Source organism: Bombus affinis, chromosome 3, assembly GCF_024516045.1.
Source record: "Bombus affinis isolate iyBomAffi1 chromosome 3, iyBomAffi1.2, whole genome shotgun sequence".
Classification (NCBI taxonomy): domain Eukaryota; kingdom Metazoa; phylum Arthropoda; class Insecta; order Hymenoptera; family Apidae; genus Bombus; species Bombus affinis.
Window position 1 is genome coordinate 5021442 of NC_066346.1, and position 25845 is coordinate 5047286.

General features: G+C 40.3%; 1 protein-coding gene and 1 long non-coding RNA gene across 3 annotated transcripts; one reads left to right on the forward strand and one right to left on the reverse strand.

Annotated features, from left to right (window-relative positions):
* The first annotated feature begins 1197 nt into the window (after positions 1 to 1197).
* LOC126913991 (uncharacterized) lies at positions 1198 to 25725 on the forward strand. 2 transcript variants are annotated; one of them, XM_050717345.1, is made up of 11 exons: positions 1198 to 1497; positions 7790 to 8000; positions 8087 to 8189; positions 8424 to 9285; positions 9375 to 9808; positions 9888 to 9997; positions 14844 to 14969; positions 18094 to 18186; positions 21302 to 21468; positions 21576 to 21750; positions 22340 to 25725. In XM_050717345.1, exons 1-11 carry the CDS (start codon positions 1489 to 1491, stop codon positions 23551 to 23553), a joined length of 3504 nt encoding a protein of 1167 aa, XP_050573302.1. In that variant the 5' UTR covers positions 1198 to 1488; the 3' UTR covers positions 23554 to 25725. The 2 variants fall into 2 exon arrangements, with proteins under 2 accessions (XP_050573302.1, XP_050573301.1); XM_050717344.1 differs by lacking the exon at positions 1198 to 1497 and adding an exon at positions 7031 to 7440.
* LOC126914128 (uncharacterized) lies at positions 2225 to 6672 on the reverse strand. Its single transcript, XR_007709573.1, has 2 exons — positions 4472 to 6672; positions 2225 to 2621 (listed from the first exon to the last, which is right to left on the reverse strand). It is a non-coding gene; the product is annotated as an uncharacterized LOC126914128 (long non-coding RNA).
* Positions 25726 to 25845: the final 120 nt, after the last annotated feature.

A 25845-nucleotide genomic window follows, 5' to 3' on the forward strand; every position in this document is an offset into this window, starting at 1 on the left:
GTACATTTTCGACTTTGGAGATGTTTTGTGCTTCTAAAGTAGCAGATATCGAGTTGTTGTTGGGCAAAATAGATTCAGTGGACTCTCCCGAATAAAATGATATGTATTATTATTACATTATACATATTTAATTATGTTTAAATAATGATCAAAGTAGAAAGGACACAAAACGCACTATTTTTACTTATATTTCTTAATTTATTTCAAAAACTAATGGTCTAGTAGAAAATCTAATCATAGCACGCGATAGAGCAGACATTTCTGCTAAGGAAAACATAAAAAGGAACTATGTACTGTTTCCAATATAAAAGCGAAACAGTTTAACAAAACACGCGGCGACGATAGTGGTACTCAATGTTGGTAGTTGCCTTACCTGCTGCTCGGCATAACGGAACCACTAAACGTGTGCGACTGTTGTTACCTGTCGGCATTGAGTACCAGTGCCGCCGCTGCATGTTTCGTCAAACTTTTTCATTTTTACATTAGAATTAAAACATGATTCTTTAGTTTTCCTTGCTGCTCCCCTTAACAGAAATGTCTGCTTTATCGTATGCTATGGTTAGATTATCTTCTAGACATTCAATTTTTGAAATAAATTGAAAAACATAAGTAAAAATTGTGCGTCTTAAGTATCACTTTCTCTTTGATCGTTATTTAAACACATTTGAATGTTTATAATGTAATAACAATACATATCATTTTATTCGGAAAAGTGCACAGCTATTCGATAGTTGCTACTGTAAAAGCACGAAACATTTCCAAAGCTGAAAATTTGTAATCATTTTTAAAATTAATTTTTTTGAAAACTGTGGATTCTCGGGAAAAATGGTTTGTAAATTTATATTTAGCTCACAAAAATCTACAACAGTCATCCATTGAAGGTTGCAAAATTGGAAAAAGGTTAAAATGTGTAATTATCCTTTATTTTTTCATCGTTAGCAGTTTTTCTATAATTATCATAAATTTCACATTTTTCCCATACATTTCTCTGTTTTACCAAAAATATGCCCAGTCCAGTTTTGGTATGGTAAAGGGGTGGGGGAGGGGGAGAGAATTAAAAGAGTCTACGACAATCGCAAAATGATTTTCGACGGTGGCGCTTCAGTTGTCATTTCCATCTCCATCGGAGCCACCGTCAACTCGAGTACTATCTCCGTCACCGGTAATTCCATCCCCTTCTCCATTTCGCGGGTAGCGACGCCTCCGCACAGCGTCGATCAATAACGTCGTTCTCGGCGACGCCGGCGTCGGGAGCGTCGCTGCGTGAAGGCACTCGCAAGCAATCGACGTGTCGCTACGAAAACTTGTACACGGGTGCGATCGAAAAGGAGAGTCGCGTGAAAAAAAGAAACGATTAGGAATGCGACCCCTGCAGTTACTGCTGTTTTGCAGAACAAGACTTATGTCAACGAAAAGTACCAGCCATATCCGGAGCCGGAATCAGATTTTTTCGGACTCGAACAATCTTTAGGACCCACCCACGACACGATGGCTAAGGTGAGTTTTGGTCAAAATAAAGGATTAAAATAATTTATTGTGTCACTCAAGTATGGTGTATTATATATGTCTAGTAATTGTATATGTTTTACCTAGTTTTAATTGATTTATACTTAAGACTTTGCACCAAGAACGTGCTACTGCTAATCTGTCAACAACTGTTGCTGATTCTTAGAGAAGATCGTTTCCGATAGGATAACCAATTCAATTGGCAATTATACCTCTTCGAGCGAGTGAGCGAATGACTTTATTGTAATTAATTTCTGAATTAAAATGCTATCGGTACGTTTTGCGATGTATCGACTATGCACAGTAGTCATGGTCTATCTCGGCAGAAAAAGTAGTTTGGCGCCGTCATGATCAGCCGGACTGCGGGCACATAGTCGACATTGCTGTTGGAGTATGAGGGAAGGGCTACTGATATGACGATAATAATGAAAATATTTGCATGATTACTTTAATGATTATATATATCTTCGTTAACAATTTTTTACTGTTAATTAAATTTTTTATTCATATATAAACATTTGATGTATTATTCGACGCATACTATAAATACAGTACCTACTTCAGATACACGTGGGGCTAATGGGCAGTTAATTTTATTCAATTAACAGTATCCGGATACTGATTTATCAATAGATTCAAGTGTCGCGCTATATATACATGTGTGTTTATATATGTACAATGTATAAAAAGAGGTTTAATTGTAAAAAAAATGTACTAATTCTAGAAAAAGAGTTTTATTGTTAGTTAAGTACAAAATGGTAAGAACCGTAAACAGTTATTTATTCGCAGTAGTGCGGAAACCGTGACGATCTGATATAAACATTTATTTGTGTATTGAAGAAATTTCTTAGCAGTAACCCATTTACAAACGAATAGAGCAGGATTATCTTGATTCCATAACATCGGTTAATGCTTAAGCTCCGACTATCATTATGTTCTCTTCTTTTTTATTCGATGCCATCAGTTTCGATACAATGCAGAATATATATCTCCATGTTACGTTTATACAATGCACGGACGTTCATATAAGCTATGTCATGAATTTTTGTGATCGATGAACAGTGCATACGTGCTCCGTATAGTCAACACCGATTTGATTCTTATAGTATGTTGAACTGAAAAACATTGTAAAAGGATCATGCACGTTGTAAGAGGGAAAAAATAAGAGGTTTAAGTGAAATATATGCAAGAAGTTTGGAATAGTATTCAATGATTATTGTCGATGGTTAGAATAAATTTATAAATTCATCGTGCAATATAATATACTTATACTTAATATTTCGCGATATTCAGGATGATTTATTTCGCATCATCGATCGAACGCCATAATCATTCGCGTCAATCATTGGACGTCATGTAACTATCATCAAACATGTCAGATGCATAGATAGAAGAGAAAAGACACGCGAACTGGTTGTAAAAGCGGTGTTTACTGACTGACCCATTATACGACCAGGTGCTTTCTTCATAAAATTTTCACCGTGTTTAACGGTCCTTTGGAGACGTGCTCGTTTATACGAACCGGTACATGTGCAAATAGACTTTTTCTAACGTGCACCGACTGCAAATTAGGCAGTTATATCGAGATCGCATCCGTACAAAAGTCGCACGAACTAAATCTCGCGAATGTGGGCGATGCATCCACAAATTTGTTAGACAACTGCATTTAGCGCTTTCGAGTGGACCTGTGTGTATATATAATAGTTGGCACGAAAACGCAGTGAATTGCGGTCAACTGTATTATATTTCTGTCTAGAAGAGCGAACGCTCATAGATGATATCGGGGTAGGTGAACCGATAATGGTCGTCGAAACGTTTTTTATTTCAACTGTTTCATCGCCGTTGATAATTCTTTCACGTGTTGTAAAGGAACATAGGAAACACGTAAAATAATTCTTAATGACACACCAATACTTTTCAAAGGAAATTTACAACGTGAATTATTTTTTAGACGTAATTGAGAATTATTATGTAAAAGATTATTTGTTAATAGAATCAAAGTAGAAATTTGTTTCACTCTCTAAATATTATAACGAGTACCTCATATTGTACATTTTTGCACGTTTAAATTTTCCATAAATGCATGAACTTCCGCAATGTAGTTACCAGACATTTCGTTACGATATCGTTTGTGATGTAACCGAAACGAAAGACTGTGTGAAACTGCAAGTATTTTTGTGAAAAAGACAATCATTTAGCTAGACGCAAATTTCACGCGTATATGCGGCATTGCATGAAAATGTGCCGACTTGGCCAGTCGGCATGTCGAGGTTAGGGAGAGGCCTTTCAAGGTCCTCGGGGATTTTTATACGGCGGGAAGTAGGAACGGATGTATATAAAGGTCGACGAGGACCGGTCGTGTAGCTATAGAACGAATTCGATCCTAAAATCGATAAACATGTCAGATACAAAGGGACCGTTCGCAGGCATGTAAAACATTTGTACTATAGAACACTGTGAAATTCCAGGCTTGCGAAACGTGTCGTGTTCGGTGTATTCCGGCCGATCGAAGGTTGATTTTCTTCCGGACGTTTAACATAGTGTTGTATCGCGTCGATATGTTTCCCGTGAAATAACTACTATTCATTAATGCCTCCACGTCTGAGCGGTTTTTACATCTTACAATGCCTCTCTGTAACCTATGATTATGCATATAACACGTAACTTCACTTGTTAGGCTTATCAAGTATCAGCGACTCGATTTTATCGTGCGTACAGTGTAGATAATCGTCGGTGAAAGTTGTCTTTTACGTTTATCTCGTTCTCTACTTTCCTACGCTATATTCTTCTACACGAGGGAAAAGAGAAGATGAAAAAGAGAACGTAGAAATATTTTCAATAGCGATCCTCGATTTCTACGAATAAGAATTTTTCATTTTCTCTTTTTATACCTGCACTTGCGCTTATCGATAGATAGAACAAAGTTTACTTCAACCTCGATAAAATGAATTCTATGAGAACGTACCGCTAATTACGACAGTATGTAGGAAAAAACGTGGAGTCAAGCTCGCAAGTTAAACGTAGCCTTGTTCTTCGGTTGATGACGTTCACTGTACAGTCTTCGTGTACATCGGCACCGTGTGTGCTCGTATACGGATTCACGGGCCGGTGAATGCAGAAACCGTGTGTTTCTGAAGAATAGTAATCGTTGTTGCGGAGTGTCAGTCCACATCGTTCGCGTGGTGAAGGTGTATATGAGGAGGGCACGCGTGTATAGCGTATATCTATCTGTTTGGTTGTATGGTTGTGTATCGGTGTGCGGATGCTCGCGGTGGTGGCATAGGTAGTACCAGGGGATCACCGAGCGAATCCGGAACGTTTCATTGTCGTACACGCGGCGGGCGCATCGCGATCGTGCTGTCGCTATCGATCCGGTCGCTTCTCTTTCGTAGTTGGAAAACTTTCCCGCGTTTCCCTGCGGAGGGAAATTTCGGTTCTCGAGTTGAACTCGTTCGCAACGGGATTCCGTTTTATTGTTTCGCATACGTACATAATAAAATGCGCGTCGCAAATGCGTCGTATTTACGAATTACTGGAACGGGGTGAATCCTCCTCGTTCCGTGACTCAGTACACGGAAAGTTGGCTTTATTAATAGTCCTCTAGCGAGGACTATCCAACCGAAGTGTTTTTGTGCAGCCAGGGAAAGTGGCGTCGAATCAAATTATGAGGCGACCAAATAACCGTGAAGAGGAACGTTGAAGCGATCGTGAGTTGAGCTTCTCTTTTCGCGTGACTCTTCATGTTCTCGCTTTTATTCTTGTTTTATTTCGTATGGATAGGTAAACGGATGGAAATCGGAGAGGGATAGTTTTGTTGTGTGGTTTCGTTCGCGTGTTGAATTCGGTGTTCCAAAGATCGGTGATTACGCAAGCAAAGATGCGCTAAGTAACGGTCATATGCTGATGTGTTTCGATTGTGTTCTGATTTTACAATGTTCGGTCGCTGTTCGACGATATCTGTGTAAATGTTATTGCGGCAATGAACATGTATTTTTCCGTGTTTGATACGTGGCCAGGTCCGATGGACCTTCACTTATAATCTTATCAAAGCTGTTACGTGTACACGGAATATAAACGTGTCGGCGTAGACGATCGCGGTCGAGAGCACAGTGAAGTTCGCACAGGTGCAGTAATTAATTCTATTTAAATTACGACAAGCCGGAATTATGTAGCTATGGAATCATAACACGCGTCACGTGTGCTTGTCACTTACGTGGTCGCGCACAGCGGATCGAGTAAATCGTAGACCAACGTTGCCAAACGCTATCTGCAACTTGTGCCTGCCGGCTAGTGAAATTATACAAAATTGCAGCAACTTTTTTATTTCCTCATCCAGTTTCTTTTCCTTCTTCTTTTTTTTTTTTGCTGTTTAATTTGAATTAATGACGACATCCGGCAAGCAAAAACAACTGAATGCGCAAATGCGTCGCAATTTATAACTCTAAACGCGGCGGCCTTTTAGAAAGTCTTTCTGTTCGTAGAAAGCGTTTCAGGCATTTTTCATCTCGATGCTGATTTCGCTGATCGAAAAAAATGACATTTATGCCAAAGCAAAGTGTAACGATTTCAAATAGCGAATTGGACGGCTAGTTAAATCGTGTGAATATTTCTTTTTCCGCTTCCTATTCTTCTTCTTTTTTCCTTCTTCTTCTCCGTTGAATGATAGCATTGTGTTGTCGGTGAGATTTCAAGGATTTGCTGTGATTCCGTTAGATCGACGAAAATCTAAACGAATGTGCTCCTAATTAACACAGTTGCTTCGTCTCGCGTGGTAAGAGATAACGACTGGGTAGGCGGCTCGAATTGACACAAATTAAGGCCTAATGGAATAAAGTTATGCTCGGGGCCTGGCCTTTGCTCGTCATCGGCTCGTCAACGCGTGTACACGCGTTGATTCCGATTCTTGCCACGTTTCCTTCGCGCCATCACAAAGTCAGCGCAATATTTAACATACTATTCGTCTTGTTTGATATCTACTCGTTGCCCTGTCTGGCCTTGACATTTTCCTAGATCGATAACAAGCGTTTTGCGAATATCGATTGATTTAGAAACTACCGAGTCGCAATATTGATGTTGTGTTGTAACCACTAGAAAAAGATGGGTACGTCATATATTGTACGTAGATAGCTATATATGTATACTGTGTATATGTATGTATACGTGTGTGCAATGCAATAATGCACGATTCTTGAATAATTTATCGCTTTTGTGTGAAAAGTTATTGGACGAAATATTAGCGTTCGATGTGAATGTAAATATAAAGAGTAAAATAGCGTTTCAGTAAAAGAATTTGAACACGCAGTGTTCGGATCGACGAGAACCGATTCGTAGTAAATAAACTCGCGAGCTGTAACCCAGTTCTCAGCCGACGACGTCGTTCAACAGGATCGTCGGTGAACGCACTCTGTTACTCTGGTAGCCGGTTCCTCACTTTCAGCTAGCCATTGGTAATACTATTATTAGTAACAGGCTAACGTAGCTTTTCGTTCTAGACTGTTACAAAGCTGCATAGCTAAATCTTGTTTGTGGTCGATTTTATCAGTCGGATTACGAACAAATACACCAAGTGTCTGATATTCGAACTTTGATAGAAACGCTTCGGCCAGCTTAATGTTTGCACGATACTAGATAGACGGGTACATATTATACGAGCGGATTCGCGGTCGAACGATAAAGCTAATCGACCACCGAGTAATGTTTTCGTTGGTCGTTAAACAGGCTAAAGGGGAACGTGTTACGCGTGTTCTTACGTACGAAGATGAGGAGAAACAGGAGGCACTGGGTAAAGGTGGCCACAAGAGAGAAGTAACGTGGTTGACCAGGGCTAAAATTAAATTAGCCAACTGCCAGAGAGACACTTCTGATTCACCTCGGGACGAAGGGTTTTATTTGGAGATGGGCCAAGGGCAACGGACTCTTCGTCTTCATCTTCGGGTCAAGAATTTATCTTAACCTTGAAAAATCAGGCATTTTTTAGATTCTTTTACCTACCAATAATCTAATTGAACGTTGTCTTAACCTTTGACGCGGTCTAAAGACACCAGTGTGAACCTACTACGTCATTGCGACGATCACTACAATGCGATTAAGTCTGTCTATATTCAGTTAACTGAAGCTTCAGGCTATGGAACGATTCAACTAATTAGAGGATAAATGGAGGAATTTGTAACTCTCTCGATGGAATGTGTGTATGTCTGTTGACTGGCTAAACGAGTGCGTGAAATAGTTTTATGGTAACCTAGTTTACGCACGCGAATTTATCATTTTGTCTGTGTGATTGCAGAACGTCGGGGAAAGTCGGATACCAGTTCCACGCGCGGCACGGCCGTCTTTTTTCCCGAAATCGAGAGTACTTGGTACGCCGACGCTTGTACCTGGACATCGACGTTCATTGGTACTCCCGGGATGTTTATCATTCGTCGATGCCGAGGACGAGACCAGCGCTCCTAAAACAAAGTGCGGGACGCGGGCTGTGTCTACACCGTCGATCGAAGGTGACAGTAATTATTTACCTACTTACGGACAGAAATAGTTAAATGAGAAAATTTAGCTATTACGTATTTCCTTACTTGATCAACAGATTCGGGACATAAGACGTTCACGATATCACCTGTGTGGGATATTGACAAAGATGACGTGCAACAGTTGGTTCACTTTGCCGAAGAAAAGAGCAGCTTTTTCAGGTACACCATAATATTTATTTAATTGCATTTAAATTTTAAATGCAAAACGCTAGTGCTCACTAGAGTCAGGTATTAGAAAAATTACTTAACAGTCGTTTATGAATCTCCTCATAAACCTGGTAATTTAAAGGAAAACCGTTGTTCCACCGATCGAAAAAAAATGTAGCAAAATAGTATTTTTTGCCAATTATTATTCTTCATTTAATAAAAATTTCTTTATTATCATTTGTACAGTTTGCTCGAAAATTCTCAGTTGAATATGATCGAGGACGCTGGTGAGAGCTGCCTCTTGGAAACGTCTCTAGGCAATTATAATGATAACGCAGTAAATACACCACACTATTTGATGCTCAATAAGCAGAATTCTTTTGAATACGACGAAAGCCTCGGCATATTGACCCCCGACCAAATGACCGACTTCACAGTTGCACTAGAGTGCTCCAGGACGCCATCCTGCGAAAATCTTACGGGATCAGCAGGCTCTAGATTGGCGTTAACGCGAGCATCTGCATCGAGGCCATCAGCGGATGTTGAGCCGACCGAAGAAGCTTCAAGCGAGAGAACACCATCTCCGGAAGAGTTACCGCTCGATCCTAAACCAACGGAACCTGTTAGGGGCACTGTTCCTATCAGTTTCGTTACATCGGTAACAAGTATCACTAGTCTCGAGGCTGGTTATCAAGGTGACGGTGAGAACTCGAGGCCAGCGAGTCGTGGGGCTGATCCACCATCCGTCGCACCACCCCCGAATCTACCCGCTCCTTGCAGGCAAGATCCGATGACAGATTCGGATTTCTTTACGGAAAGCGATGCTGACGCATATGAAGAAATCGTACGTGGCGATAGGAAAGCTCAAGTGATCGACGGTACCCTCTTCTGCGCGCCTGGTGGTCGAAGATGTCCGAGTTTTACAGGAGAAGAGATGGATTCGAGTGGTATTTATTCGGATCTCGATAAAAGACAGGACGAACTTCATGTTCCTGAAGAGGCAGTTGTGGAACACGAGGATCGCACTCCCGATACCATTGATACGGAAGTCTCACAGAGGAGCCAGCCGACACCAATCAAAGCGGATGTTATTATGGATTATTTACAGGCGAGTTGATAATTTTGTTTATTTGGTATATGCTTGTATATATTTATATATAGCTCGTATATATAGCTCGCCTAACGGATAATATTTAGGCTCCTGTAAATCCTCTGGATGGATCGGCTGACTCCAGCGGCTCGATGAATCCCACTGATATTACGATAATCGAAGTGGAAAGAAGCAATGATAATATGAGATCGAAAACGCAGAACAAAGCTGACTCAGTCCCATTAAAAAAATACAAGATGCCTAAGAGGAACGTTGTCTCGAAAATCAAGGCTATGATCGAGTCTGGGCCGAAAGATGAAGCCGAGAAAGAAGCTCGACGTTTACCGAGATCTGCTAGAAAGAGTGGACGATGGGACGCCGTTATGAGCAAAATCGAGGCTGGGAAAAGCGAACAAAGGACTAGGTCGATCAGGAAGGAAGTAAAGTCAAGGGTACTCCAGAGCCTTAATCAACCATCTCCTACGGGATCAACTCAAAAGAAATCTGATGACGCAAATAATAACAGTAATAAGGATAAGAGGTGAGATATTAATTGTTGTGATCTTTGTTTCTAAAAGTTTCTATTGATATAGCCTTGATAAGAAGTTACGAATTATCAGGAGAATACGTGGCCGACAAGAAATAAAATCGCCAATCGAAGAAACTGCCAGAAGCTCCGTTCGTAGCTCCTTGAGTGATCTCAGCACCGGACCTAACAAAGACGCACCAAGTAAGTCAAATTAATATGTATTTTTAAATGATTGCAAATTAAATTAAAATGTAGTATATCTACCACTTCATGTGTGTGTGCTAATGATTGTGTGTTGAATGTTTAACAGAATGCCTGTAACACGTGCCGCAATTTAATTTTAATTAGCGTTTTATTCGTAACTGCTTCATTTATATATTTCAATTTATATATTTCAATGTATGATTGATAGTGAGGTAGGTTATGGATTAGTAGTAGTCTGAAGCGAGACCTTGTGTAGATCAGTGGAGCTCGAATAAATATAACACCAGCTGATTTTGCGATATCGAATTATGTTTGACCGCATACCATTTTACAAAAAGAAAGAAAAAACTCGGAACCGCAAAGGTCAAGAAAACCAGTAACCGTTTTGCATGATATTAAAAACACTTCAGTATGCTATTCTTTTTCTTTATGTCGATATAGAAAGTAGAGCTTGAAATGAGAAACATTTTACCGTTTGAAAAATGTTAACACCTATTTATACAAACTAGTAATTTAGTGCGCATCTTTTCAATAAAAAGGTATTGGTAATTAACTTTCGCACGTTCGCGGGGAGACGCGATCTCGAAGAAGCGCGCCAACGGGAGTCGTAAATTCCCGTTACGATTAGACTAATCGACACCATGAATCGTTCGATCCCTTATTTCTTATGGGATAATAAGGGTAGTTGATTGAATATAACTCTGTTATTAACAGGTTACTATATATTTTGACTTATCCAACAACTTCAGTGTGATACAAGATTGAGTATTTGATATGACAACTACGAACGAGTACGACCTGAGACTCCTGTCGTGTTGACGATGATGACTGCTTGACTGATAGATTTGACTGTTACTCGACTGTTCTGTTGATAGACTCCGGTTGATAGACTGTTCTGTAATCGCGAGAACCAGTCTAGTGTAGTAGTAGAAGTTGAGTTGACCCTCCTGATGTAGTAAAAGAAGTGATGTTCGTTCTTATGTGATTACGGAGGGAAGCTCGATAAGGGTGTGCCCTTTGAACGAAGAACGTGGATTCGTCGCTTACACTTTTCGTCAGGAAAGTGAAGGTAACGATCCACGATGCCGATTGATTATGACCAACGTTAAAAATGAAGATAGGAGGAAGGAGCCTCCTATCAACGTGGCTCATGGGCGACATTGTTTATGAGAAAAACCAGCTTTTCCGTTAAGCAACTATTTTGTTTTTCCCATTAGGTGACTACCAGCTTTCTCCGTAATTTGTAAGAATGTGTAATAGACCTAAGGACTGGTTTATGGTAGGGCCTTAGATTTATTGAGTGTCTGTCTAATGGTGCTTGGGCCTTGACGGTCAGACAATGAAGGACGTCGCGTGGACTATTTCACGCGACGTAGCAGACCGATCGTCGTAACAGATCGTCTGACCTACAGAGATTACTCGTTCCTTCTTATGATAGACTAGAAGAATACAAAAGACAACAAAAGTCATAAAACTTCGATCTTGACGACTAAAGCCTAAAATAAATTTTCCATTGAAATGCACAGGTGCAATGTAGATTTTCAAATATATCATTCCCTCTACTGGTTTTAATTCAAAGCCAAAATATCCTTGAAGCTGTCGAGACAGAATGGATCAATTTTGGTGTTTAAATACACGTTTGCCGTTGATTCGTCGCGGAAACCTTCCGGTGCAGACATATCGCGTAGGTGGTTCGTTCCGCAAAGAAGGGTGGGAGTAGTCGTAAAAGAGGGCGTAGGAGGGTGTTTTGTATCGACCCGTCCTAGGCGCGCGAAACTTAGATAGGAAAAAGAGCGAGGGCGCCGATGCCCCTCTTCCGGCGCCACTGGACAGTTTCGCTTCCATTGGATGGAGACAGGCCGTGAGCAGTCGCAGCAGCAGCATCCAGTCGGCAGTCCTCGGCGGACCTCGTGCTCGCTCGGACGCTGTTTATGCACGCGTGTTGCATTTCCGGTCTTCCATCTTTCTCGCTCTTTCGCCCCTTTGGTTTTCTGGTGCTGCTGCGTCTTCTATCCTTCTCTCACTCTCGTTCTCTCTATTCCCCTTTCTCACGATCTCTTACTCTATACTCTACCCCATTCGGGTCAGCAGTTTTATCGGGGGTATACGATAGAGGTTACGTGTGTGCGACAAAAAGAGCAGGAGCGAGCGCAAGAACGAACAGCCGGTGTATCGTCGTCAGTGAATGCCGCAAGGTGACGGTGCAAAGTGCATCAAAGTTGTGCTCGTACAACCTCGAGCTTCGAGCTAAGCGCTAATCTCTGTATAATTTCTCCTGGTTTCTGTATTGTTTGTTTCTCGTGTTAGGGTAGGGTATATTCGACACCCTTCGAACTACACATACATGTAATGTGTCAATCGTATTCACGAACGCGCTCGACGTGACCTGATTTTCTACCCATGTCACAAGAGTGTTCGCGTTTTTTCTCACCCGATATAGAAAGAACGATCGAAGATAACGTTGAGTCTGGGCGAATATCAATAAGAATACGGTATTTCGAACCAGCAACTCTGCTGTGTACGCCTACAATATGTTATGCCACATTTCGCATCGATCGCCAGAGGAATCTGAGCCGCAAGACTGAATGCTTTAAGACTGGATTTTGCCATCCCCTCTCTGGGACACTCCAATGAAAGTTTCGCAAGATACCGTTACGGAAGAAATCTTTGGCTACGTTCCTGTTTGTACTTGGATAGAGCTATACGCAAGAATAGAGGGATTCAAGGCGATCAGCCTCTCGGTCTAACTCTTCGTTGTACATTAGCAGCTTCACGTCGAGCTTACAGGTCAACGGCACTAGTGGTTTATTTCCGGCATTGCCTTTCTTCAACTGGCCACTTTATACTTGTGCGTACACGTCCTTCGCTCGACGCCGGTGGTTCTCTCGGTATGTCCCCACCCTTTTAGACAGGTGCACCCGGCGACCACGTGCGTTCCCAAGGCCGACGACCACCGGTACGCACCCGGTTCAGATCTACCACTTACGCAATCGCCATCAGAGTCGGATGTTAAACCCACATGGTTGTAGACATCGTCGATCGCGCCGGTGAAAGACAGTCGTTACACTCTGCGATTCAGGTCGCCGAAGGAACGCGCAATCCATGATCGAACCTGTCGATCGTACTTTCATCCGCGTTATTTCTCACGAAGGAATCGGATTCTTCGAGGGAGCGCGAAAGAACATGCGCGACGTATCGAGAGTAACGTCGATGGAGCGAAAGCGAGGCTGCTTGTGCGAATTATACTAATTGGTGTCAACCATAACCGCGACCAGAAAGAAGAAATTTTGCAATTTGAACATTTTCTGGAATAACATCGGAGGATGGTGCCGGATAATCGTGAGCGTTCACGATGTCAGTGTTTAGTTATCGTCACGGAACCCACTCGAGTAACAAGCCTCGCCATGGCCTCAGAAGATACGACGGGGTGAAGGCGCACATTTACTTGGCCACAGTCCTACATAATGATTTTATCGAGGATGAAACGACGGTGAAGCGACGGTGAAAGTAGAGGTTTGAAAATGGGACAGCAAGGATCGAAGGGTAGGCCAGCTCTTCGGACGGATTTCGTCAGAGATTCGGCGAAAATGCGACTCGGCAGTTTCAAGCGAGGTATAGTCATATAAATAAAAGGTGCTGCCGACGTACACTCACCTTTTAGAACGATTTTCATCGCCTTCAGATTTTAATCTACACGACGGAAATGCGAATAGGCCATCAAGCCTCTTCTCCTTTTAGTCAATCGTTTAATCGCGTTCCATAAAAAGAAAGGAAAAAGGATGTCCGTGACTATCCACTAGCTGTCTTTTCCTTCGTGGTTCATTTAACGCTAGAAAGTTGAAGCGACGCGAGTACAAGCTAGACTGACTCCCGATGTGTTGCATAGGCATTCAAAAAGGTAGACGGATCGAACGGTTTCTCTTAAACAAGTCTAAAACGTTACGGCCGAGGATCAAAGGTACCCTACTTACACACCTTGTCGCGTGATTTCTCTTTTACCCTGGCCATCGATTACTGTTATTTTGAGGAATCTTTCAGAAAGTAGTTCGCCTCATTATATCACACTCGTTCACCGGTAACTGGCGAAACGCGAATGATTTATGATATTTCATAGGCATAAGAAACATGCAAAAATACTATATAATCGTGGCTCGTTTCAATGAACGGCTTATCGTGAAATAATATCGAAAAAATAACAATTAGAGAGGGTAAACTTTCCGATTCTTAAAATAGAATCGCAATGGTTTACTGGATACGCTTAAAGAAAATAAAAATGCATTATTTTGTAGCTGACGCGTTTGATTGTAAGTACAATTAATATCGTGATTAAGGATTGGTGTGGAAATATTACTTAACTACCTGCTGTTGATTATTTTAAACGCGTGTCTTGAATATTTGCGCGGCTAGTTTCTTTCATGTGTAAGATCGGTTCGAGATATTATGCACACGAGAGCTCGTATAGGCCGTTATATGCAGAAGCTCGTAGGCAACGGCTACGTGCAGCCTGGTATACATAATAAACGTTTTCTTTTCCTCGTTGGTTTAATCGACGAGCATGGTTCAAACTTAGCTCTTCGTGTCGGGCTCGTCCCGCTATATTGCCTCGTCAAGCACGAATTCCGATGATGCGCAAAATGTTATTAAAGTAACTACGACTGACGAGCGAAACAAAATTCCACGGTCGATGAACTATCCGACACGTAATCCTACGTGTTATGGAAACTACTTGTTTTCGTAATTCCCTGTTATAAATAGGCACGCAAGAACAGAGAAAGATGAAACCATCATTATTCCATCGCTTATATGATAATGAAGAAATTCACTTTTACGTTTGTATTTTCAGAGAGATCACCGACATCGGTAAATCCACCTAGAAGACTGGTAGCAAACGGTCGTGGTAATCAACAGAATCGTGTCAACAGTTTCGACACGAAGAAGAACTGTGTAGAAATTTCGCCTATCAATCTCGGTGAGTTATGGAGGGTCCGGTTTGCTCGCCCTAAATTGTGAGACGAGTTTGCACATATCGTAGTCCAGCATATGTGCGTATATACATATGTATACACATAAATGCCTGCTATTCACTGATTGAACGGAGGAAACGAAAGGTCGAGGGCACCGCTGCGTGCTTCCGGTTGGATACGTTAATGCGACGAGAATGCTTTTTTTTTCGAACGCCTGCTTCTACGCAACACTCTCTCATCCTCTAATCGTTTATATTAACGAGCAAAAATATAAAAACGGAGACGCGATCGCTAGAATACGCGTCAACGGGAGTCGTAAATTCCCGTTACAATTGTAATAATCGACACCACGAATAGTTCGATCCCCTTATTTCGGTTAGGATAATAGGGGTGGTTGTTGTAATATAACACTGGGACTCACAGAGTTATAAAAATATATATTTCCAACAATTTATACAATCACACAAAGTAGTAACGCCGTTGATTAAGATACAGGTAACGAAGAAAAAGATTATTCGTAGATGAGAGAATCCGTGTATATGTTGACTTTGACTATTCGTTCGTTATGAGAACCAATATAGTGACTCTCCTGATGGCGTAGAAGCAGTAGAAGTAGGAGCAGTCGGAGCAGTAGGAACAGCCGGAAGTGTAGGAACTCTGAGAGATGTAGGAACGGTGAGAACTCTGGGCACCGTGAAAGCTGTAGGAGCTGTCGGACTTCTGGGCACTGTGAGAGCCGAAGGAACTCTGAAGTTCGTTCTGATCTGATTACGGAGGAAAGCTCGGTATGGGTGTCCTATTTGAACCAAGAACGCGGATTAGTTGCTCACCTTTTTAGTTAGAAAAGTGAGGGCAATGATCTGCGATGCCGATTGATTGTGAACACTGTTGGGAATGAAGATGGGAGGAAGAAGCCTCTTACCAACGTGGTTCATGAGCGACATTGTTTATGAGAAAAACCAGCTTTTCCGTTAAGCAACTATTTTGTTTTTCTCATTAGTTAACTACTTCCTTTCTTCGTAATTTGAAAGGATGTACAATAGACCTAAGGGCTTTTTAAGTACCAGTTATAAGATATATATATATGTCGGAGAGTCAGTAGGATTAGAGGTGTAGGCAGGCAACGAATCTTCACCAGTAGTAGCCATTGTCGAGGTGTGATCCAGAGTTTATTAACACAGGTAGGAAGACGCGAGACTTGACAAATAAACTGCGGCGGTTAGGTACTCGCGATGCGAATGACAATGGTCTGAGGTCCGATAACGAATACGCGGTCAACGGGACTCTTTTATCCTTTACTCGTCGGCAACGCCTAGGTGGTACTCTCAGTTAGCACGCGAAGTAAGCACTCTATCGAAATGATGAAATCGTACTCGAAGCTCTCTCAGTGACGCGGTTTAGGAAAAACTGAAGAAGCTCTCTAGCGGCACCAGGTCTTTTATATTCGTGGAGACAAGTTTTCGTTCGGAGAGTGAGGGAAATTGCAGTTGTTGTTAATTGATCAGTCTTTGGAAGTGTCCTTCACGGAAAAGACTGTTTGCCTATTTTCGTTAATCAAGGTTTAGGGTTTATGACGGGTCATTAGGCTGGCTGCAGATGTTTTGCGAATATGTCTCGACGACCGGCAATTGACCTACCCATAAAATAGGGTCTGCTTATGGCGAGCCATGAGACAGAAACCATTAGTGTGCTTACTGTCGAGTGCCGTTACAACTATTTCTTTTATGGAGGACTATAGACTTTTCCATGACTTTGTTAGAAAATGTTCGTCCCTTGACCGCGGCTACGTTCGGTGACTGGTTGTCACCTCGAACCCAAACTCATTCTCATAGATTGCAGGCAATTACAATTGGGCTGAAGGACGGTGATTGTTTAACTACGGCTATGGCGGAATCCAAACTACAATATTAGGGGTTTTTCCCCGGTTTTCGACGGAAGGCTCCGGTGTCTCTCCATCTCCGACATATAAAATATATAAATACTTGCAGGATTAAAGATTCCTGCAAACTAATAAGACTTGGTTTGTGGTGGGGCCTTAGGTTTATTAAGGGTTTCTCTAACGATGCTTGGGCCTTGACGGTCAGACAATGAAGGGCATCGCTCGGACCTTTTCACGCGACGTAACAACGCGTTTAACGTTATGTCGACACTCGGCTATCAGGGTAGATCTATTCTGATCCAGACGTAGCATTGAAAACATTGGCAAGTGGCCATGTTCGATTCGCTCAATACGTTGTACGATCAATGTTGATGATGTATTTATTATACATTGATATTCTTACGAATTCTTGATGATTTCAAGTCTTCAAAGCTTCTTATTTAGTTGCCTTACCTTATAGACCAATAAAAAAAATAATAATACTTATTTATACCTTATAATTAGACTTATTTATACCTTATTAACGATCTTTTCTCCGGAGTGAAAAATTAGTTTATAACTGCACTTATGCTAAATCTTTAAATTTCAAGATTTATTTTCATTGTATGCCTGTGTTTCATTGTATGCCTGTGTTTCATTGTATGCTTTTGACGATAAGTAGTCACAGGTATAAATCCCCGGTCGCTTTGTTTATGATGTATCAGAATTCTAACGGTATGCATCCCTTACCTCAACCGTCTAAGCAGTTTAACTCTCCGACCGAATACTGTTGATGTCCTAGCAATCCTTCAGAAAAGTTAGTGTGCCACTCAGTCTGATTGCTTGACGGGTTTCGTGTACTCCGTTGAAATATTCCACTAGAGGAACGTGATTTATGAACAACGTGTTTATGATATAACTTCGTGATCGGCATTCTTAGTGGTAACGCGACTTCCGAGTGTAGTGTGCTATAGTAGATAACGATTACAAATAGAATAGGTAGTTAAGATGGGGTGTAAATTGCGCTCTCAAGGAATCATAGCAATCATGGTCTCCATGCGCTCCAGTAAATATCATTTTAAAATATTACTTCGTGTTCGAGTTATCTTACATGAGTGAATGTGTTTCTTGCGCTCTCACGTATGGTATCTGACGCGGACAGTAAAACGGTTTACAGCGTACGGTACTTGCAAACTCGATAACACATCATTTAAGGCACTACCGGTGTGTATGTACCATGCTCTCGTTAACATAGTGAATTCTGTTTCTAGAGAAGAGCCCATCAGCCACGCGAAAGCCGACAATAACCAGGAGATTAACTACTGTCCCAGCGAAGCAGCATAATTCAACGATATCGATAAAAGGTACAATTTCACAAAATATTTGGAAACAATTCTTTATGCTATTTTTGTAACTTTCGTTTTTACCAAGTTCTCCATTCATATAACATATATATATTGAACTTTACAACAGACATCTCAATCATTTTAAACAACTTGTTTTAATAGATTATTGATTTTTATGGAGTAGAAAAGAGTGTTGTTCTCAATGTTGTCTTCTGAAAAAGATAACACCGTAAGGAAACATCAGCAGGTCGTGCTTTCTAATTCATTGACCGCGCTACTCCGGCAACAGCTAGTTTCTAAAAAAGTCCCACGGTCATTTTGCGGTGCGTACGACCGTTTCTCCGCATGCACGGGGACGCACACGTGCGTATCACTCTATACTGTTCGTCGTTTCGAAGAAAGTCGTAGCTTTCACTAGTCCTCGGGACTAAATCCTGCTCCCTATCCTCGCTGGAAGGTGCTGAAAACCCCGCAGGGCAATAGCAGAGAATAAAGTATCAGAGCAAGTAAGGACCAGAAATAGTCGAGCGAAAGTAATTCTTTAAACCGGCAGTTTCGGTGATAGTTTCGAGAGAGTCGCATTTCTGCTTTCAAGATGATTTTCTTATCAACGTTTCATCCTCGATTTCGCTGACTTCGATTCATTATTAATTGTTACTTCCAGTGGATCAGTTTTTTTACTCGACATGTACGCTTATGTGGAACAAATTGCTAGAATTAGAAATTATTATCAATGACAGTCCATGTCCTAGAAAACATTGAATTACGAGTTGAATTTCTACGAGTCACGGTCTTGTACTTCATTTCGTTTTAATTTATTGTTTTATTAATCATTTATGAAGCACTCACAGGAAAATATATCGATAAGTAGTATAAATTAGGGAAATGCTTACCTAAGTAAAACTAAGTAAGTAATCCTAAGATCTCAGTAAATTGTTTCGTCCAATCCGCTGTTTCTTTTTTTTTTTTTTTTTTTTAAGGGCATTATGAAGTATTATACTTTCAAGAAAGTTTTGTTGTGAATTTATACATAATTTTATTAGCATCTGGTTAATCGAAAATAAGAGTACCACACTAGAAGCAAAACGTGTCTCGTTACCATCAGCCAAAATATAGTTCTAATATATCATTACATTCACGTTACGATGTGACGAAACAGATAATGGTGAGTAGAATTAACAATTGTTTGCAAAGTTTTCTTAGCGGAAGAGAGCTATCGATCGTCGATCATTCGATTCATTATCTTCGAATCACTATATCCATAGACACGAAGGTATCTCCGTTCCATACGAATACGGTCACTTACTACCATGTAAGGGTAACTAATTCCAAATGGAAAAGCGAATTTATTCGGAGCACGACGTTTTGTAATAATTCATCGCTCGTTCACCTACCGATTTTCATCTTCTACAACCTCACCTTTCCTTATTACTAGAACGAGTTATACCGTTGAAACGGAATTTTAAATCGTCCTCGTTTTCATGATCCATAAACTTGAACAACTGAATGATAAATAAACCAATAGGTAGTTGCTACTGATACTCCTTAGCATTCTGTATGTTAATTTCTTAGTAAGGCGGTATGGCGTAAATTACGCTTCTTGGATTCCCTTTTGCAAAGTAGAAAGAAAACGAGCCATATTAAAGCAATTATGGAAACATATTCAGATATTGTGGGTCATATTCAAGTCGTGCGTACGAAGTGCGTAGAGCGCGTGTCCGGCCAGACACAGCTTTCCGCGTGTCCATCGTCTTCGTATTCTTCGAGGTTGCACCTCATTTCAAGGTGGTAGGAGTGGTCGACAAGAAGGAAGGAGGGATATATCGCTCCGCGAGGCAGCCTGTGGCTCGTGCTAATTCAGTCGAAGTGCGGACTTGGCCAGCAAATCGTTACAAATGACGATCCCGTTTAGGTTTCTCTCATGTCTGTTGCTCGATTATTGTTATTCAATGATTCCGACGTGATCGAGTTCACTTGCATTTTTCAGCTGAATCACTGGTGTAAATCGAATAAAAAGAGCTCATTGTGCAAATAGACTCGATTCATATAAATGGAGAACACATACTTTTTATTGGAAAAAAGTGTAACGTAATCTGAGATATTTTTTCAACCAAAAACGTTGATGGATCGCAGAAACGTTACGATGTTAGAAAGATAGATCGAATGGCAATATGTATAGATTTACAACTATGTATAAATAAATGTGAAAGTGACAAATATTCGATACTTCGTAGTCCTGTGGCGAAAATAAGCCGATCAATTTCGGGGAAACTCGGGTAATAAGCGATTTGGATGTTCCCATTACGAAGGTCATTAAGTACCATTAACTTCTTGGATTTTCCGTGTTCACGGCACGACTATCGTATAGTTGACCTTAACCCAGTGCGTCTTCATTGACTGGCCCGTGCTCTTGAACGTTTTCCACTGGGGTTGACTGTTGGATTAAATTCGATCGATCTACCAGCTGCACTTTTTTTAGCTTGGTCCAAGGTACTCAATAGAATCAAAGTTGTGGTGGTGCGGGGCTACGGACGCATCCGCGTGCTTTCACGTACATCGGTAATAATGGGAGGATGAAGCTCAAATGACGTAGCCAGGCCAAATTGTCGTTACGATTTAATGATCTGTACATGTGAATTTTCCGCGTGTCACAGCTATAATTGCGTTTTCTCCAAAATACCTCCGCATCTGCGGGGTCAGTGCGTCAAGCCGAATAGCTGAAATATCCTGAAAAACAGGTAGCTCGACTTTCCAAGACTGGAATATACGGTTTTTTCTCCTAAAACAAGTTTTCCGCACAACTTTCTTCATTCTACCATCTAAATTTATTCGTATAAAATGTCTGGACGTAGTCAATTTTATAAGGTATCGGTATTATATCTACCACGATATCTACTTCAACTTTCATCGTGATGAGTTGTCCGAAGTCGAAGGATGAGCGTGGTCAAAGCTATTATTCATATAGATAACGACGGAATTACTTAAGAAGCGATAGGAATTGTACGATCAATAGCTCAAAGGAATAAATCTATCAAATCGAAGTGGTGTACCAGTTTGACGGATAACAAATAACTTCTGCTACGATTTTAACAAAGAATCGTAATGGTGATGGGACCGGTGGCATTGGTTGCAGATCGCGAAACTAAGGAGCACAATAATAGCTATGTGGTGACAAGAGCGTCTTTAGAGACGCGAGATCAGGCCGCACAAACCGACATACCTTATGATGCACTTCGCGTAAAACCGGCGGAACAAGTTATACAAGCCCTTTCTATCACCATACAATATTTGGCCTATGAGGTACGTAGCTTTCTCTTTCTTTTGATTTTTTATTATGTCTTATTTTACTGCCTAAACATATATCATCCAATTTGACCTTATATTCTCTTTTACAATCTAATGTTCAGTTGGACGCCTTTTCTACCCCAAAACTAAAGAAAGATTACGAGAATATGAAAAAAGAATGGATATCTTCGTGTACGGAAATCGAAAAATTAACAGCTAGGAACCTCGACATTGAAGATAGATTAGAGTCGGAGAGAGAGAATCATCGAAAAGCCTTGGACCATCTTCGTGAAGATCGTAAGTCTTGCCAAGAATTATTTGTGTTTCTTTTACTTAGAGAAAGTGAGAAACCAATATAATGCATTGTGCGTATATATTGTAACGCGCAGTTTCTAAAATTTGATGTCCCTATTTTTATTACATTTTGATTCCAATATCTTTAATATTCGATTAATTTTGTTTTTTCAAATAGAGCATATATGTGAAGTATATTTTATATTTTACATACTCTGTGCCTGACACAATGCATCATATGATAATGATATTCTCTTGGTAACAAGCATAATGATCCTGACGTCGTGCTGAATAGTAGAGCCTTAAAGTAGAGCAATTGTTAATTAAAATCTGCGAGGCTGATGTGCCTACGCGCACCTCGGGTAGTGTTAAATAATTCAGAGATAGAATTTTCAAAAGTGGACACACGCAGGAACTTCACAAACGCTCAATTTAGTGCCCACGTAACGTTCATCGTAGTTAATTATAGGTTGGCACGTTCGACGGACTTAATCCGTTCTCTCGTCTCCTAACTTTGTTTTTCTTCCGTTTTTCAATTTATCTTCTATGACGTCAATCATACTAAGAAAAAATTTGTATCCGATTTTTTTAGTGGAAGCTCGACACGCGGAACAAATTACCATCTTGGAAGCAGCCCTACAGGAGGAGAGGCGCAGGTGCGAGGTCAGATTGCGAGATTCTTTAAATGAGGTCGCAAAGGAACATCGTGCCGTAATCGTGAAATTGCGAACCGAACAAGAGGCTGAACTTCTACGAAGAGAAACGGAATTTAAGAGGAGATCTGTCGTTCACGATCAGGGAGCTGCGCTGACAGCAGAAGTCGAATCTTTAAGATCGGTGCTAGAAATTAAAAGCCAAGAGAACGCTTCTTTGAGATCGGATCTCGATAATATTAAACGAGAGATCGAGGACAAGGAAGCTTTGCAACAGCGTGTAGACACTCTTGAGGCCAGATGCGAAGATTTAAAAGCACAGCTTCAATGTAAAGAGGCTGTGGAGAGGCAAATATCTCACGATAACGAGGTACTGCATGAATCGATTCATCAAATATCCAAGCAGAACAAGCGTTTGGCACAACGTAACGAGGAACTGCAATGGAGATTGCGTCAAAAAAACGAAGTAGTGACCGTTCTTGCGAACTTGACGCCTAGGCTTTCGCGTTCTTTAGGCCCGGAGCACGTCGAAAATTCTCTCTCTCCCGACAAGAACGGTCCGCAATCTTCACAATCCATGGTAAAGTTTATGGTAGAGAAAGGTGACTCAGTTTCGTGGACATTGGAAATCGATGATGAATTCAAAGGAGGATGCGATGGGTCGTCATTGGCAACGCCACCCAAAATGGGTAGATCGGAAACAACGACAACAGTGTCGAGACAAGGATCGCTCAGATTGACGCCTAGAAGGGCTTCCGTAGATATGAGAGCGAGATCCAAAAGTATTTCCGTTACGGATTCCACACGAGTCGAGGAATCTGCATGGGCGCCTACGTTTAATTCTACACCGAATGCTCGACGAAGACCTAGAAGCGACCCGTCTTCTTCAGCCTCGTCTACTTCTTCGACATCCTCTTCTTCTGCGACAGCAGTAACTACGAATTCTGCAGTGGCCGTTGCCGTTGCTGCTGCGGCTGCAGCTGCCGCAGCCGCTGAAGATTGTGGCGCAGGTCAAAGGCCTCAAGAAGCAGGTGGCGAAGCAATGATTTCAGAAGAGACGTCTGCCACGAGCAGTGAAGACGAATCATCCACGAGTAGCGATATTCCACCATTGCCAATACAATTTGCTTGGGGTAACGTTCAAATCAAGTAACGTTCTCACGATCCTCTTTAATGTATTAGATCAGGCTAATGTATTAGATTAAGTAATAAGTTCGCTTTTCTTTACAAGAATATTTATATAACACACACCTAATTGATACATGCACTATTTTGTTTCACGAACTTTTGCCATCTTTTTAGGGATTTATTTATTCCTTCACTGTAAAACTTTTCGTTTTTTTTTTTTATTAAAAAATTTTGATTGTTTTTGTGTCGTTTTAACAAGGAATCGTATATTCAGATTTATTCTAGTAAATTTTTCTCGGTTAATTCGTGCGGAATACAAACATCGGCTTATTTGTAATTGCAAGTTTGTTTAAATGTAATGAAACTGATTTCTACGAATATTAAAACTGTTAGTAACGTCTCGAGTTGTGTATCGTGGGTTTCGTTCAATTAATAATATTGCTATTTCATCAACATTAACCTTTATTAGTCATTCTCCCCTATTAAGTCTTTCAATTCATTTTTGAGTAGTATGTTTATTAACGCTAGTAACATACACATTACAAATATTTTTTTTTTATTTCTGTTACATTTATTTTCTCGAAATGCGTTCGCTGTTGAGACAAACGAACTTATTACTCAATCTAATAATTCGATTGGAACAAGTTCATTCGGTGATTCCATAATAATTTTGTGGCAATTACTTCAAATATTTCCGAGGATAACATGATGTCCTTTTACGCAAATGAACGTTCAAATGGTTATTTCAAACACTGTACGCGCACTTTTTCTATTACTTCTGTACCTGTAACTTATACGTTCGATTGCAAACAGATGGGAGATGTATCTTTTACCAAACCAATGAGACAGTTTCGATGATGTTTTGTCACGATTATATATATTAGTAAAATCGGTTGAAGATAAAGAAGTTGGTTCTTACTTAGGTATTTAGATTAGAAACGGTGTTTTTATGGTGTTGCGATATTTTTTCAAATTATGACTCTTTGTAATATCATAATTACTATACCAACTTCTTTATCTTCGCATCGACTCTGCTCTTTAGTTGTTAGATACTTTGGTACGCGAGATCGCACAATAAGAAATCGTTCGTTACATATGCATTATAGTAACTATGTTTTAAATATATACATATATGTATATACATGCATATATATTTTGCGATCTTAGGTACATACTGAGAATTTTGTTATGTTTTCCTGCGTTTGTTTTATGTAGGAGGTGAATAGAGCGAAATCAAAGTATGTTTTCATCTTTTATATGTCATTGTCACTGTATCTTTTAGATAGAAAAATTGCGCGTAGAAGTTCGATTAATTTCGTTTGAAAATTGTTTGTTAGTTTTGATGTAGATGTTGTGGGCTATTGGCAATTATAAGCCATGTATTTTTCAAAACCAAGTCGAATCGGGTCACTATTTGTTTGATTCGCGACACTTTTACACATGTCCATTTTATAAGGTATGATGCGTTTATATTACGTCTGTACATAAATAACAACGATGTTTATAAATTAATTAGTCTTTATCGCAAATATTGTAAATAGACAACGACCGTCAAATCGATCCTGTCCTCGAAAAAAATGCCGATGAGCCATTCGCTGTGTTTACCGAAGAATGCTATTCTTCATTGATATGCAGCTTACCGAACAGTACGATTATTATGGTTCGTTGCATTAAATCAATTACTTGCCAATCTTTTAAGACATAATACCAATTATTGTTAAAATTGCAACTTTTGTAACATTGAAATTTCATTTCGTTGTAATGCGCTTACGCAAAGGAATGTATTACACATTCATAATACATCTTCGACATAAAAGGAAGAAATTAATAATATTCTTAACGTCACATGTTTTAATTGCCAAATACTGATGAATTGATACATTTATCTGTATTCCCTTTTACGTACAACATCAAATCTACCAGAGACTATGCTGTTTCAGGTGCGACTTGTTAACCAACTACTATATGAAAAGATAGTCGGTTGGATAAAAAGTTGATATTTAAAGAAAAAAAATAAAAAAGAGAAAAAAGAAACTCCGTTCCATGAACAAGAAGAAAAGTACATTCGGTTACAGTAGTGTAGGAATATAAGAGCAAGCAAGTATTAGTCGCCGAGAAGTGTGTTTTCTCTCACTTGTGCTGACAAATTCAATGTATTATATACCTATCAAATAAATACTATCTGAATTAAAGCAAATTTTATCAGTGTCATTTCTGTCTCTTATTTGATATTTAACTTCTAAATACTTGGAGAAGATCGTTCTCTGAGTCTCTGTTCAGATTTATTATTTATATACTAAACAAACTTATTTCTTAC

Excerpts from the sequence above, each read along its gene's own strand:
- LOC126913991 (XM_050717344.1), top strand. The coding sequence starts at position 7,201 with ATGTTTTCGTTGGTCGTTAAACAGGCTAAAGGGGAACGTGTTACGCGT. Across the intron at positions 7,441-7,789 it reads CTCTTCGTCTTCATCTTCGG|AACGTCGGGGAAAGTCGGAT; the intron begins GTCAAGAATTTA and ends GTGTGATTGCAG. Across the intron at positions 21,751-22,339 it reads GGACCATCTTCGTGAAGATC|TGGAAGCTCGACACGCGGAA; the intron begins GTAAGTCTTGCC and ends CGATTTTTTTAG.